Source organism: Pleurodeles waltl, chromosome 3_1, assembly GCF_031143425.1.
Source record: "Pleurodeles waltl isolate 20211129_DDA chromosome 3_1, aPleWal1.hap1.20221129, whole genome shotgun sequence".
NCBI classification, from domain to species: Eukaryota; Metazoa; Chordata; class Amphibia; order Caudata; family Salamandridae; genus Pleurodeles; species Pleurodeles waltl.
This window is the reverse complement of record NC_090440.1, coordinates 879,625,929-879,641,531: the sequence shown is the minus strand read 5'-3', so window position 1 is coordinate 879,641,531 and position 15,603 is coordinate 879,625,929. Positions and strand designations below refer to the sequence as shown.

The following is a 15,603-nucleotide window of genomic DNA, read 5'->3' as shown; positions in this document are numbered from 1 at the left end:
CTGAGCGCTTATGCAATATTTTCATCAGACAAACTCCAAAGAGAGTGTTTGTTTCTTTGGGACAAAAATGGACGTGCATTGTGTTTCTCACAGCGCTTCCGCAGCTTTTGTTTTTTACTGTCTGGGATCGGCAGGAAAAATGAACGCCAAAACGATGCTCATAGACTGGCATCTCTGGGACGAATGGGCTGCCAGTCAAGGGTCTCCAATGGTACAGCAAAACCTTTTGGTTCCCGGACCTCTAAATGAGACGGAAGAGGTGTGCATCTAGGGGAACTGGGCCCGAACCCGTTTACCAAATCAAAAATAAGACTTATTTGTAGGCATATCAGCATGTTGAGCTAAGAAGGCAAGAGACCTTTGGCTGGAAAGGTTGTAAGCTTTTTTTTCTGTTTTCATAAAAACACTTTATTCTTAGAGCATTAATAAAATGTTTTAAAGTTGATTTTAGTGTCACAGGGCAGATCCTGGCCCTCTGCCTATTATTGGCATTCAATTGGGTGACCCACTTTTACAGGTTGTGCAGTAGGGCAAAATCAAATCCAGACTCTGTTTTAGACCCAGATCACCTACTTTATTTATAATTCTGAGAACCTTCAAATCAGTCGTCACCCCTTCCAACACCAAACAACGCCTGTTAACAATGGCTGTGACATGCTCCAAGTTTATTTTAACATGTTGAGTAAACCATCAACTGCAACTGGAAGGATGTCACACCTTAAAAAAAATCTTGATATTAGCTAAACACCCGCACCATAATTCTTTTTACATCTAAAATTATGGGCAACTAATATTGTTGCCATTTCTCCTTAAAGTTGCAGAAAGTTTAGATGCAAATGCACATAACCATCCTTAAGCTCTAACTAAATATTGACACATTTATCCCATCTGAAGGATTCCTCTACCTGGAAATACATCAAATAAAATGATCAGATTTGCAAGAACACAAAACGAAAGGGAATCCTATACAACTGGTAGAAAACCCACAAACATGGTGTGTAGGGAGTAAAGTAGGCCTCTGCCACCTCTACTCTACATGGGACACCACATCCCTCACAGGGCTCCACTGAACCCACGGCCTTCTTCTATCTGTGAGTCAGGAAGTAGAAGGGCAAATGTAGGGCCTACCACCATGTTTTACAGGGGGACTTTTCATTATTGATGGGACAAAGTGTAGTGAGACTCGAGTGCTAAAATCCACGGGTTAGGGGGCGCAAATTACTTGCCTTGCCCCGGGTGCTGACAACCCACGCTACGCCACTGTTTCTTCCTTCCTTTTTACGTCAGTTTTTGAAACAGTTTTGACCCTGCATGCAAGCAGGTTCGTTTAGAGCCAGAGATTAAATAAACATGGAGAGCCGAGCCAAGGGTCTGGCTTGGCTGTAAGAGCCAGTGCACGAGCCAAGTCCTGAAAATATTTGGTATGCAAGACACGCAACACATCATGTTATAAAAAGCTGAAGTTGCTTCACAATTTAAAACAAAACGTGTATTTTTAACAAATGCGTTTCAGTAATCAAGAATATACCACTGCATTGAGAAGTATTTCTTATGCGATAGTTTTTAAACAATAACGTAAAAGACTTCTTTCCCGCCAACTCTTCTGACAATGCCATTAGTGAGCTTGGAGGCAAGTTGGCTGTCATGTGTACCCTATGCAGGTGGTGTATATTTTTATTGCAGACAGAGTAACATTGTGGTCTATTAAACAAAAAATAAGAGGTGCTTCTGTAGGGCATATCCCGAACATATGTATTTGAACGCTCTCTCAAATGTGATAATAGGTAAAAGTAGTCTTAATTTTTTTTAAATGGCTAGGATCACACAATTTCGTCAAGCTGGGAAGATGGGATTTCTTGCTTTACAGTGTGCAATTTGATCACTGCATGAGTATCTGTTTCTCTCTTACACGTTTTACATTAAAGGTTTGTCATCAAAGCTTTGTCTTTATTTCTTAGCACATCAAGAGACAGTGGCGTAATGAAAAGCGAGGGCCCCCCCTTACAAAATACATGATTGGGGCCCCCACAATCTGGACCCAGCCCGGAGCTCTTAGGCCAGGGCTCTGCCACCCGTACACAGTACAGGAGGGGGGCCCTGGAGCTCGGGCATGCACCGCAAGAGCAGCAGGGGCTATTGTTACGCCATTGTGACATCTTGAGGCAGGCAACAGCAACATAAGAACTCAGCTCATTTTGGACTCAAGGGGTCAAAAAGATCTTCAGCTGAGCCAGAGCCAGGCATCTGGCTCAGGCCTGGCTCAAGCTTTCAGTGGCTCGCCCACCTCCTTTGAGATCATTGTAAGAAATCAAGGCTCTTATATTGGAATCATGGAGTATTGCAAATTCTGGGGGCCATATTACTGAATAGCACTCACTAGCGCAAATTACATTGTGGAATATTTGCACTATAAGTGTGAAGGTTTGTTTTGTATAAGGAGTAATTCCCATGCAAACAGACCCTCACTGATTTAAGGCTCAGGGGAGCATTCCAGAGGGGTGTTTACTAGTTTCCAAGAGGCATGAGCCTCGCACCACAAATGAAAGAATTTATTTTATACTGTATTGTACTGCAGCATTTATATATTGCTGAATACCACTATGTGGGGGACTGAAGAGCTTGCCTACATCAGCTGCAAGCTACACCGTGTAGAGTATGTGGTTGGGTGGATGTTGTCTTTGTGTTTTGGAGCCAATATGAGAACTGCTTCCATATTGTAGCGATGACCATGAAGGCGCAGTCATCATGCTATGGGACACAGAACTTAAGTGTGTTAGAAGGACAGATTTTATGTGTTTTTAGTAAGCTAGCAGCTTTGACCATCTTTACACGTCCCTTTATGGCCGTGTTTTTTTAACCTGTGGTCCAAGGACCCCTGGGGATCCGCGAGGCCTACTCAGGGGGGCTACAACTGTTTTACAAAATTAAATAATATTGAAATTATTAAATTAAAGTTTAAAAAAGTATATAAGAATAAAGAACCAAAACTGAAAATGTCAAAACATCTTTTATATTTGATTATAAATTAAAATATATATATATATATATTTGAGCATCTGTTTGCTGTATAATTGTTTTGCATTTTTGTGTGTTGTTTTAAGGTTCAAATCATAGAAATTGCTTAGGCTGGGGGTCCCGACATCCAATAATGACTCCTTGCATGTCCGCTGAAGACAAAAGGTTCAGAACAGTTACTTTATGGTATTACTTATTATCATTCTGGACTTAACTGGTTACTGCATTGAACTGTCCAACCTGATATTTTGTTTAAGGTCCTGACTACGGCTTTGTTGTGTGCTCATCGCTGTTCTAGATGCATGTGTGTATATTAGACCTTGTTTACACTGATAAATATTTTCAGAAAGTTAGTTCAGTGAACAAGTGTATACTGCATAGGTCTTTTAGTAACTTTGACTCCATAGGTTCCAGTTCCGGCAGGTTCATGTTATCTCTCATCCTCCAGAAGTCGATTACATGGAATCTAAGAAACGTAGGTCTGGCACACACCTGTTGATACGGGCTAGCGCCACATCACATACCAGAGTGTGCTCTACACGTGCACGCGTTTGTTTCTGTGCGTGCGACTTTCTGTCCATACCCAACCATCATTTCCCTTCCGATAGTCAGTGAGGCAGACTGTGTTCGGGGAAATGTTTTGCAATCACTTCAGTCTCCGCGCAATTAACGTCGTTGGTTCTTTGAGGAACCAGGCTTCATCTTGGCACACAAACACCAGCTTACACCCCTGAGTGACGATGCCTTCTCCAACTCACCTGGCGGCGCGGCGCCCTTCCGTCTCAGATACACCTGTCCACTGAGCCGGAGATGAGGTGAGTGAGCGGCGTCCACGGGTGTCCCCGCGGCTGCGTAGTCCTTCTGCAGCGCCCAGACTCGCCCTGAGCAGGTCAATGCAGCATCCATCCTGTGGAAATGAATGAGGCCCGCGTTTTATCTAAGCGTAAGTGGCTTGGCGCACTATTCGTCATGTGCTAAATGTGATGTACCTGCTGACATGTAATAAAAACATTGGGTGGGCTCAGAAACCAACCGCGAAACCATCGAGTGGCTTTCTAGAACATGTTCAAAGAGGAGTGCAGCTTTTATTCTACGAAGACATGCAAGTGAGGTGGATTGTGTAGCGTTTAGTGCCAACCAATGGTCACATCAGAGTGATACACGGAACAGGAAAGATAGAAAAGAGGGGCCATTAGAGCGGGAACCCCACAGAGGGGGCGATGAAGGACTTTTATGGATGGAAATGTCTTTCCCACAAAGCTAGCGTCCCACCAGAGAGAGCTTTTGAGCCAGGTCTCGATGGCGCGTCGAGTCGGTGACTGAAGCCAGGTCTTTCACTGACAGGTCTGGAGGAAGACAGCAGGAGAGCAATTGGGGAGGAAGAAGCTGGAGACGGGAGGGCAGGTGAATTCCGGAAGTAACACGAGAGTGAAGCAGATCGAAGCAGAGATTTAAGTGGTACAGATTCTGTCAGGTCTAAGCCCTGCAGTAATCTAAATATGACTTTAAAAAGCCCCCTACCCCCCGCGCCCCCCCCCATCAAGCCCTATATCCATGTCTTTAATGTTACAGGCAAACTGATCGATTCAGCATTTAATGTAACACCCGTAAGGTAATCCATATCAGCGATGCAGTCCGTTAGTATTTCATGTTTTACTTCATCTTGCATTTCTTAAGAATATTTGACTTTTCTAGATTTTGTGTCTGTAGCTCTTCACCTGTACTCTGTGAACTGAGTCGCCTATATGCACCTGGATTAGTTTAAATTGTGGAAGATGTTCACGCTGGGGCACGACCGAGAGCCCTGAAGTGGAGACTGAAGGCAGAGCGAGGCTCTTGGAGTGATTGTCAATGAGTTATAACATTGTTTAGACTACATGCTCATCCAAACTTTGGCCTCTCTGCAGAGTGTCCATAATGATAATCACATATTTGCTCATTGTAATTACCATTTTCTGTGAAAGATGATCTATAAAAAAAAGAGCACAAGTGTGTAATAGAGAGACATGGTATGAAGAGTAGAAAAGTGATTGAGACACTCCAAAAATCACTACCCTTTGCTCTGACCTCAGAAATATTGAATTTACAGTCTCATAAATGCAGTCTGGAAATATTTTCATTTCTAATTATTCACAACAAAAGCATTTTTGTACTCATTTATCTGCACTTAAAGCAATGAGTCGAAGTATGTAATTCACATGATATAATATTGTGTACTGTTGGCCTGATTAAAAAACCTTTTCTGTGTGCTGCTATGTCTTGCTTCTGACAGACAATGATTATGCCTAAATTTCTAGAAGCAAGGCATACTCACATGAAGAAAGCTTTGGGAATTGGGCATTGTTCATCCAGCGCCCACTTCCTGCGGTCAGAGCTTTCACTGTTACATTTTCTGTGACTTTCAACCTCAATCTCAGACGGCAGTGAGCTGTCATGTTTTTCTACATATTAACATTCACTAAAAGGAAATTAATACAATATATACATAAAAAAGAAGATGGAGTTAGTGCTCCCAAGCCCGCGATAACTTCCAATTTTTAACGAATATTTCGCGGCCCCACGCCTTCCACGGAATCTTGTTCACACTGGTGAAGTGCTCCTGGTTCCAGGCCCTTCCCGGCTGCCGACTGGACACCGGTGACAACATCCAAGCATCACCAGCCACCACCAAAGCAAAGGGGTACTACTGTGCGGATGGAGAGTCTAGGCATCCAGAGCTGGGTAGAGAAGGCGGCTGGGGGATCCGCTGAGAGTCTTACAATCCTTCAGAGGGGCTCCGGCTGTGACCACACACTGCTTTCAGCCATGTGTGGTTTAGGACGGATTACTGTGTGTGCAGGAGTACAATGATCATTGACCGCATGCCTGCAGTATAGCCGTATTCCTCATACACCGCACAACTGTCTCACTTATTCACACATCTCTTGCCCTGTATTTTGCAGATTTAGGTTCAATGTTTTACACCCACTTATCTCTGGCCTTAAACCCCGCAGTGCAGTCTTTCATTCTCAGATCTCTCTGATCTCATTCTCTACACTGCAGTCTCATTTATTCACATACATGTCTGACCTCATTACCTGTAGCGACACCCCATACATTTAAAGATGTCTGGGTCATGGACTATTGCATTTATACAGCTCTTATTACCCTTCTTTGGGGAGCTACAGCACTTGCCTACATGGGCAGTGTGTCACCTCTTGTAGGATGTGTGGTTGGAAGGGTGTTCTCTCAGTTGTGGTCCTATGTGGCAAGTGATTCCATGTCATGTCCGATGGATACCAAGGTGAGTTTATTATGTTATGGGACACAGTGCTTAGCAGTGTGATGGATGAAGAAGTGTGAAAGAAAGATGCACAGTTTACAGGTTCAGTAAGCTGCTAGTTTTGAGGTGCTCTGCAGGGCCCTTTACGGAATTTTTTAAGATCATTATCCACTTAGCTAGTTACTGCACTGTATTGTCCATTCTTAACTTTTTAACTCAGAGTTCTGAGAGGGAATTGGTTGGAGGGAGAGATGGTGGGGAGATCTGTTGGTCGTACTATTGGGACATACAACTCCGACTTTGGTCCCCAATACACCAGTTCCCAGCTGAACATGGGGTAGGTATTTTAGTTCCTTTTCATCTTTCATAAGTCCAACCTGGTCTGGTCTGCATACCTTTGATCTAGATAGAAAACCTACTCCTCATGTCAACATTTACAATCCTGTAGTGAACTATCATAAAAAACAGTAAGATTTATAAAGCAGGGTTGTATCAGGTGCTTTCTTCTCTCTAGGAAAACTTTCTCCACTCTAGACTTTGCCCTCCTCCTCAGATGGATAGAAAATCATTTTCTCTTTAGTCTTAACCTGAGAAACGTCTTATTTTCACAACACTAACAAACCTTTGCAATCATGTTCAGATTTCTCGGTGAATGTAGTTTGCCTTTATTGTCTGCAGCCACTGGTGGCTATTGTGGGCTTTAAGCCAACCGGATAATGCAAAAGACTGTAAAACTAATAACACAGAGCAAACTTGTACTTAGCTACAGCTACTACCACATATTATTTTCTGTAGATGTGTAATGGACTGAGGTTCATGGGTTTGTGCTTCTGGGAATTATTATTTGAATTTCACTTGTATTTAATGCCGTCTTCAGATAATTTGTTTACAAACACATATTGAGAACTATGTATTAAGCTGGAAGTAAACCAGTGTTGAAGTCAGTCGTAGTAGCAAACTAGTATTGTTTGACTTATTAAAAATCTCGATTAGCATGTCACAAGTACGATGACCAATGGGAGAAGGCTACTCAAAACCCCCATCACGTAATTCCTAAAAAGACCTTGAAAAACACCCATTAAGGTCACAAAGAAATCTACCTCAATACTTGAGTGCCAAATAGATTTGAGTGATATTGCCAGGGTGGACTCAACCTCATTAAGAGGGAGTTCTTAATAAAACTAAGTGGAGAAGATGGGATCGAGATAATTTAATAACACCTCACAGTAAACCCAGGGTAATACCTTTAATAGCCAATACCTAAAGTACAGCTAAAACCAACAAAAGGGAATGTTCAGCAGGTACAGTGGCCCACATAGTTGTGAGGCAAACATGTTTCAAAATATCTGCATTCTCCTCAATACCCTTTTCTTTTTTCCTTTCTAATTTCTTACAGTCGAATTTCTACCATGGAATGATATAGCTAGCGGCTTGAAAGTGAAGTGGCATAAACCTACTTTAAGCCAAAATGTTCACCGGGTGTCCATTGAAGTTTTATGCTGCCACAAAAAAGTGCTTTCCCTCCAAACAGCTGTGATAATTTATTTTATTTATTCAGCTTCCTGAGGTGGAACTTTCAGGAGCACACACATGCCATTGTAATGCTATTAAAGTGTCTACGTTAAGTATATGATTTATAGTGTTTTCTATGTCAGCAGCACAGATGGGAGGAGAGCAGCCATTAACCCATTTGGATTTCTAGGTTTGGCTTGACAGTGCAACTGTCACCTGACCTACTCACCTACACAAATAGTATTCTATGGTTCGTTGTCAGCACACAACTACATATTAATTTCGGTGCTTTCTACTTGTAATGCTTCACATTGCCATAAAACATTCCTTTAGAGCCAGAGCTACTGACATTGCAAATTCTTGTTTATGTTATGTATAGTCCAGCACATAATGTGGTCCTGACTACAATAGCTAGGTAGGGGCAGAGAAGTAATGGCAAAACCACACAGAAAATGATCCCCCTCTCAGTATAAAAAATATTACATGGCCCCTGCCAGCTACCCCACAACCCTCTATATTTATTCTCACCACATGCAAATTTGAAACCAATCTGTTATCCTGCCACCCACTCACACCCCCCTCCTTAACCCTTCGTTTCTACTGCCCGCATACAAAAAATAATTCCTGGCCTCCATCCACCCATGCACCCGCACCACCATTAGTGCCCCTCTCTGCCTCCCTGCCTAAGGCCACGCTCTCCACACTTACAAGAGGGGAAGCCAACACATTAGAGCCATTGGTCAGCACGGCATGTTTTTATTATCAGATTAGGTCCACAGAGACCTGGGCTGAAGGTGGGAAATAGAAGTTGGCACAGCACCATGCTTGCTTTATTCTTCCACCTCCCTCTGGTCTGTGAAGACCTAAAAGAGGCAGAAAATGTGGGTTAGACTGGTACCTGCCACTGTAATACCTCCCTCGGGTGTCTGGAAAAAGGGCCCCAGTAAGCAACACATGGGACATGAGTGCTTCCACTGATGATGTTTATAACAGTTGAAAATAACTTTTATTTCCCATTGTTGCTACATTATGGCAGTGAATAACTGGATTTTCATTGCTGGTATTCAAGTTAATAAGTAACAAATGCATTAAACATTACATATTAATCAACTGAAAACTCTGTTTCTTGTGTCAAAATCCTACTTCCGTTAGCCAGACTTATTAAGAGTCCGGTGGTCAACAGACCGTCAGACTCGCGGTGGCGGTCGGATCACTGCATTTGTGGTAATGCGACCACTACATTACGAGGTTGGCGGGCAGACTCGCCAACCTTCTGGCGTCCTTGCCAAGATCTCCGATCCCAATGGGATGGTGACGGTGCAGGTTGTAATCAGCCAGGACAGCACTGAACTCAGCGCCGCCCTGCTGATTACAACCTTGTTTTTCACCAGCCTTTTCATGGCGGTTCAACCCCCATGAACAGGCTGGTGGATAACAAGTGCAGGGGGCCCCCCTGCCAACAAATAAAAATTATGGATGGAATGCAAAACCAATCAAACATTCACTTCCAGTTACTGATCTGGGTTTAATCCATCAATTCTTTTGCTCACCACACCACCCAAGTTTGGACCCAGCCAAATGCAAATCAGTCTTCACCTTGTTCCCCATGGGAACAGTCCAGCCCGAACTGCCAGGTCAGGTCCTCCCTGGAAAGGAAACAAGCATCCTGGGACCAGTTTCAGTGTATCGTCCTTCATCAGACAGGCTAGCATGAATCCAGTGGCGTAGTGAGCCTGGGACCCACACCTGGGCATATCCGGTGCACTTATGGCGACAAATGCAAACAAACACAAATGATGAACGGAATACAGAACCAATCAAACATTCACCCCAGTCACAGATCTGGGTTTAATCCATCAATTCTTTTGCTCACCATACTACACCAGCCCTGTCCCACGCCACACCTCTGCCCAGTGGCCTCGAAATGCTCACTGTCAGCACGCATTTCAGGGATGAGAGTGACCCTGCATGCAGCAGCATTGCCGCTGGCTCTATAATGAGCCGACGGCAATACTGCTGCACTTTTCCCACAGGACTGACAGACAGGAACCTTGGTTCCTGCCTGTCAGCCCAGTGGGAATGTCATAATAGGGCTGGGAAAGAGACCGCAACCTCGACTGCGGTCTCCTCACCACAGATCTGGAGACTGCCAAACTCGTAATCAGGCCCTAAGTGATGACAATATGGAGACATCCCACCTTTCTGCAGAGGTGGACCGGCTTATATCCTTACAAGTAGGCAGCTTTACTCAGAAAGGCAATCTAGGAGCTGAGACAAAGTAATTCATGAGTGATTGTTCTATTCCAACCCTCAAGAGTTTCAGAAGAAATAGCACAGCAGGCATATGGTCTGCTGTCTACCATGCCTCTCTATACCAGAATAAAACAGGAAGAAGGTTTTTCAAAATCAGGGGTCCTGGTCTAAATAAAAGCTATACATATATTTAGAAAGAGAAGAAATAGGAGAAAAATAAACAGGTTGAGACTAATGATTAACCCAGTAATTTTGCATGTTTCAGATTGTTAGTCAGTGTCTGCTGGCTGGAAAAAAAACAGAAGCACATTAACTTTTTGTGAGATGACACGCAAACTAAGGCAAAGTGGCGCTGAATCCAATGCAGCCCCACTTTTCTTGCACTCCTTAGTGCCCCCCTACCACCACCATGTGTGCGCCGTATTTAGTATACGGTACACCATGGCACGGTGTAGCGGCAATAGCATCAACATTTTTTACGCTCTTGATGTACTTTGTAGGATTAGTGCCAAACCTTTGGCGCTAATCCTGCAGAGTACATAGGGGCCTTTGAAACCAATGGCATGCCCCCTTTTATTGCCTGTTCTGTGCAGGTGTTAGAAATAGCTGCTAAAAATGGCGCAGTGGAATCTCTTAGATTCCACTGCTCCATTTTTGCAGTACCCCTAACGGAGGAATGCCCCCCTTGCATACATTATGCCTTCCGCATGCATAATGTGGTGCAAAGGCTTACGAAGTGGCTCAATGCATCTATTGCACGACTTTGTAAAAATGGTTCGGCGAATTTGGCCTCGTTGGGCCACATTAGCGTCATAAAAAATTAAGCTAATGTGGCACAAAGCCCTCTTAAATCTGGGCCTAGGATTTTAAAGAACAGGTTGCGCAGGGATCCCAATAATTCATAAACTTATATGTTTCATAAGTTACACAAGCCTCTCTGTTTTGTTCAGACACACATTCACATTTTCAGCAACAAATGTCTTTAACTCCATCTCCCATCGGGGGAATAAAATTAGCAGTGCTTCAGTTATAGAAATGTTTGGGATCATTGCAAGAGGCTGTGCTGGCATTAACTGGAGACGGGGGCAAATGTCTGAACTGTGGTACTGGGAGTGTAAATGGCAGGTAAATCTGCCAGTCGGAGTTGAACTCTAAAGTGCTCCCTGTCCTGTGACACCACACCCTGGAACAATAATGATGCATTCCTTAACTCAAATAAATGAATGGCTAAATATGCAAAATGTGCAATCGCTTGAATGTTTGTTCATCTATTAACCGGCCTTGTACCGTGATATGAACTAGCAATGTATTGTCGAGGTAAGTATCCACAGGGAAGTATAAATTTACTATTGTGGTATAACACCTCTTGAGTTTATAAACAGTAAAGTGTTATGACTGAGCAATGGGATTCACATGCTTCCAGGCTCGTGGGTACTATAGCTGAACAGCATGCCCCTGTGACACACTATAGATACCTTCCTTGGCCTTCATCTAAAATCTGGCGCGTGCCTACCCAAGACATGACTCCTTGAACATCTATCCTCTCTTTCTCTGCTTATTACAGGTGTCTATGTGGACAGGATCATGGCAGTGCAGAGGGCCAAAGGTGTGCTCCTTGGGAGTTGGCTTTTGCTCCTGCTGTTACCTAAAGGTAAGAAATTGGAGGCTCTAAGCCACTTAGGGAAATTACTAATTCATAAACAGTAAGGAGTCCTCTCATGTATTGGAGTGTGCTTTGTGACAGTGACTTTTCCACGGTTTATAAGGACAGCAATGCTCTTTCAGAGGGGTGCATTGTATAGGATGAATGTGAAATGGAAAAATGGGCAGATAGTTGAATATACAATGGGCAAAAGCATGCATGCATGGATGGATATAGAATGATACATGGGAGATGGAAAGCAAGTGATGGCTAGACATATATTGTAGATCAGGATTGTCCATCATAGGTCAATAAGAAGCAGACCTGTTCCACATTTTCAGGATGTGAGGATGGAGAGTTCTTGCCTGTCGGTTTCTTCTCTTTTTGCGCCTGTTCCCTTTTAGTTTGCCCAATTACTTGCTCCTATTGTTGAGTTAGTCTGTGGAAGTCCTCAGAATTTTCAGGAAAATGGAAACATCATTTGTCAATTCTTAAATGGGACACTCTATGGCAGAAAGATAGGGCAAACCTGGAGAGAGGGAAATTTGGTTGCATTTCTTCAGACCTTCCTTGACATGCACAGCAGCCTGGAGGACACTGTTTAGTGGGGTCAGGTGGAATTAAGAACACCAGTGTGCTGGACATTACCACCATCTGGTTATGGGAGGAACAAGGATTGTTTTGAAATCTAGTCCAATGAGACAGGCTTGGGTTTTGTCAGAGTGAGAACTGGCTCAATTTCCTTTCCATTTTCATGTCAATGTGGATGTTACAGGAGATGTAAGAGTTTTTAGGTTTGTGTTGGGTTGTAGTGTGAATTATTCCAAGTTTACATTGAAGAACTACTCTTAAATGTGGGCATGTGTGACCTCAATGGCTGTGAGGATCAATTCTTGGTACAGTTTAGTTTCACAAAGAAGACTGACACCCAAGCTCAGATGACCAGTTGAGGCATATTTTGACACAGTAGATATATTAGACTATGAACATTTTCAGGCACAGTTATACATTTTCAGTATATTGTTGAATATTGTTTCAAGGACAATTTCAAGTGGTTATACATATGGGGTATACATCACTGTGGAAATTACAAATCTTTATGGGACATTGCAAGTCACTGGTAACTGTTGACTCCTCAAAGAGCCTGTCTGTATACGTTAGATATAAACAGAGGTGTAGGACTCAAAATACTGTGCATGGTACCAATGAATGCAAGCACGCTATCAGGATATTGATGACAACACAATTATCAGCACTTAAAGGCTGCTGACATTGTATAGGAAGAGAAAGCAAGGTATCCCTTATCTGTGATGAGGAGTGTCGTGCTCAGAAGTGGGACAGTGACTGTCTTTTTGATGCAATGCATTGAGGAGTCTGATTGATATTCATGTATGAGGTGATTACTGCTTCTCTGCTCCTAAATTTGCATGTCAACAAGTTTTCTATGAGATTGCATAGGAATTGGAAATTAATGAAAGTAAATAGTTGGCTACATCTTTGGGGACTAATTTGGATTTTCTATGAACTAGAGGATGTGCTTTGTTTTGAGGATTTCCAGTAAGATGCCTTGTGTCGGGATGTCTTTGATTACATTGAACAGGGGCGCGAGAGCTCTACTGGGGAGGAATTTCAACTTGGCTCAGGGAATGGTGTAGTTTTTACATATTGTTGCTTTGAGAGCAGCAAGTATCCATAAGTGGGGTTCAAGTGAAAATATATTTAGATTGGACTAGGAGAGCCTCGTGCATGGTTTGAGGCATGGCTGTGGATGGGGATTTTTGTGCTGCTAATGTATTATCTGAACATGTTGATTTTTTTCTATTAAGAAGTTGTTAATGACATTGCATCTATCATTTGGTGGGTCATATGGCAGTTGATGCAGAGTTTGATGGTTTTGAATGACTCTTTGCCCAAATTGAATGCATCTGTGTAAGTAAGTCATCATTTTGCCCTGATCACCCCCACCTTTTGGCTGATACTGGTGGCTACTGACTCTGACTGTGCCCTGGGCTCTGCTAACCAGACCCAGAGCCAGTGCTCTTTGTAAAAGGAATATGCAAATGACGCATACATTATATCTGTGTATGACAGTGTACCTATAAGGCCCTAATATATAATAGGGGGGAGAATAAGAGGCCCAGCGGGTTTAATGCACACTAGGTTGTACTGCGGTAGTGCCTGCTGTCATTTTAAAGACAGCCTTGCTTTGTAGGATGCTTTTAAAAGTAAATGATATACAAATTAACTTAAATTTGAAATAAAAGTACTTCCAACGTCTCAAACTACCTTATTTTGACACATGCCACCCTTAAGGTCCCCACAAAGTGCCCCAGGGGTAGGGTGCCTTCTAAGTATAAGTAGATACCTGATAAAAGATATTTGATATGCCCTGGTGAGAGAAAAACAGCCAATTTCATTTTCCCCATTGTAGTACAGTAGCTCCATAGGCTTACATTAAGAACCTTTATTAAATAGTAACTTTTGCAAGAAATGGGCTACAATTTCCATTCTTGGACTCAAAATGATAGTTACAATAAATCCTACAATTTGCCACTGTTTGATTTATTATAACTATCACAGAAAATAAGTTATAGAACTTTCTTTTCTGTAAGCCAAAATCAAGCTCTCCAGCTGTTCTTCTCTGATTCACCAGTCTCTGCCAGGCTGAGCCAAGCTGCCTTAATGATGTGTGAAATGGCCTACATTGAGACAATGGGACAACTGGTGGGTGGAGATCTGCAAGCTGCAGAGCAAATGGCAGGAAGGGGGCTGGGTAGAAAAACTGGTCTTCAAAGGGAAAATGACACTTTGGACAGGACACAGGCTCACCCCCTCTTCCTGCCACCCCAGTCAGATGGGAGACTCAGTATTTCGATTATCAGATGGACTGGAGGGGGGAGGTGTTTAGGGAAATTAGCCACACTAATGGGATGGCTTAGCCAGATCTTAATTCTAAGGAGGGATTTCCTCCATCTTGGATTTTGCAAGAATAGCGCATCCTGGGATTGATTTTGGCCATACTTCACAGGAAGTGGTCACCTCAGAGGGTGGCGCCCTGCCCCCCCCATTGGTCAGGGGTGTCCCCCTGCTTACCAGTCCAGGAACACTGAATAAACATTGGAGAGTTGCCCAGCGACTCAGAAAACTGCCTGACCTACAAGAAGAAGAAGGACTGCACTCCTGGAACCCTGATATGCACCCTAAGGACTGCACTCTGCATTACTGCCCACACTGCACACTGAGGAATAACAGCTCTAAGGACTTTGCCTGGCTTCAAGAGAGGGAAGGAGTGGACTCCCTGCAACATCCCCACCAAGGAGGACCCAGCTGACCACCTTCAGGTGGACTTTTGGGACTGCCCGGTGCATTCTGGTAAACGTAGTCCCAACATCCCAGGACCATTTCGGAGCTTCTAGATCCTTGCACTGGTGTTGTAGACCACTGGAGACCCAAAGGAGGACTTCTGGAAGGAGATCCAGATGTTTGGAGAAGATTGGAGAACTTTTGAAAAAAAAAGCTTCATAGGGGGGGGGGGGGGCAACCTATCGACAAGAGTCAAGCCTCTGACGTCGAACCGTAAACTGGCCTGAATTTCAGGTTCATCTCACTCAAGCTCCGGTCAACAAGACTTCCTGGAGTTGACTGGGAACTCGCGCTGAGCCAAGCTGACTACGTTGCATCGAATCCCAGCCTGACGAGGAGTCTCGCCTGATGACAATAGAAAAAGCTCCAAAAAAATGATTACGTCAGAACTTAAAACTTTGACCGAGGCCTCCAGCTCAGTGTATCTGAGCAGGGCTCCATTGTGGTCAGCCTCAAATTGTAACTTGCTCCTGGTCAAGCACAACCAGATGTCCCCGGTGGTGCTATTGGTTTTTAGGCACTAGAAAGCACATTTTTTTATTTATTCTTTAAAAAT

The 15,603-nt window shown here is 43.4% G+C and overlaps 1 protein-coding gene across 2 annotated transcripts in view; it reads left to right on the top strand.

Moving 5' to 3' along the window:
• Positions 1-15,603, top strand: part of CSF3R (colony stimulating factor 3 receptor) — a 170,184-nt gene that overhangs the window by 29,143 nt on the left and 125,438 nt on the right. The window contains exons 1-2 of one of the 2 annotated variants that reach the window (XM_069223869.1): positions 3,658-3,830; positions 11,607-11,693. In XM_069223869.1, coding sequence (XP_069079970.1) covers positions 11,627-11,693 — 67 coding nt within the window. In that variant the 5' untranslated portion in view covers positions 3,658-3,830; positions 11,607-11,626. Of the gene's footprint in view, positions 1-3,657; positions 3,831-11,606; positions 11,694-15,603 lie in introns of those variants that run through there. The other variant, XM_069223871.1, reaches the window with a different exon arrangement.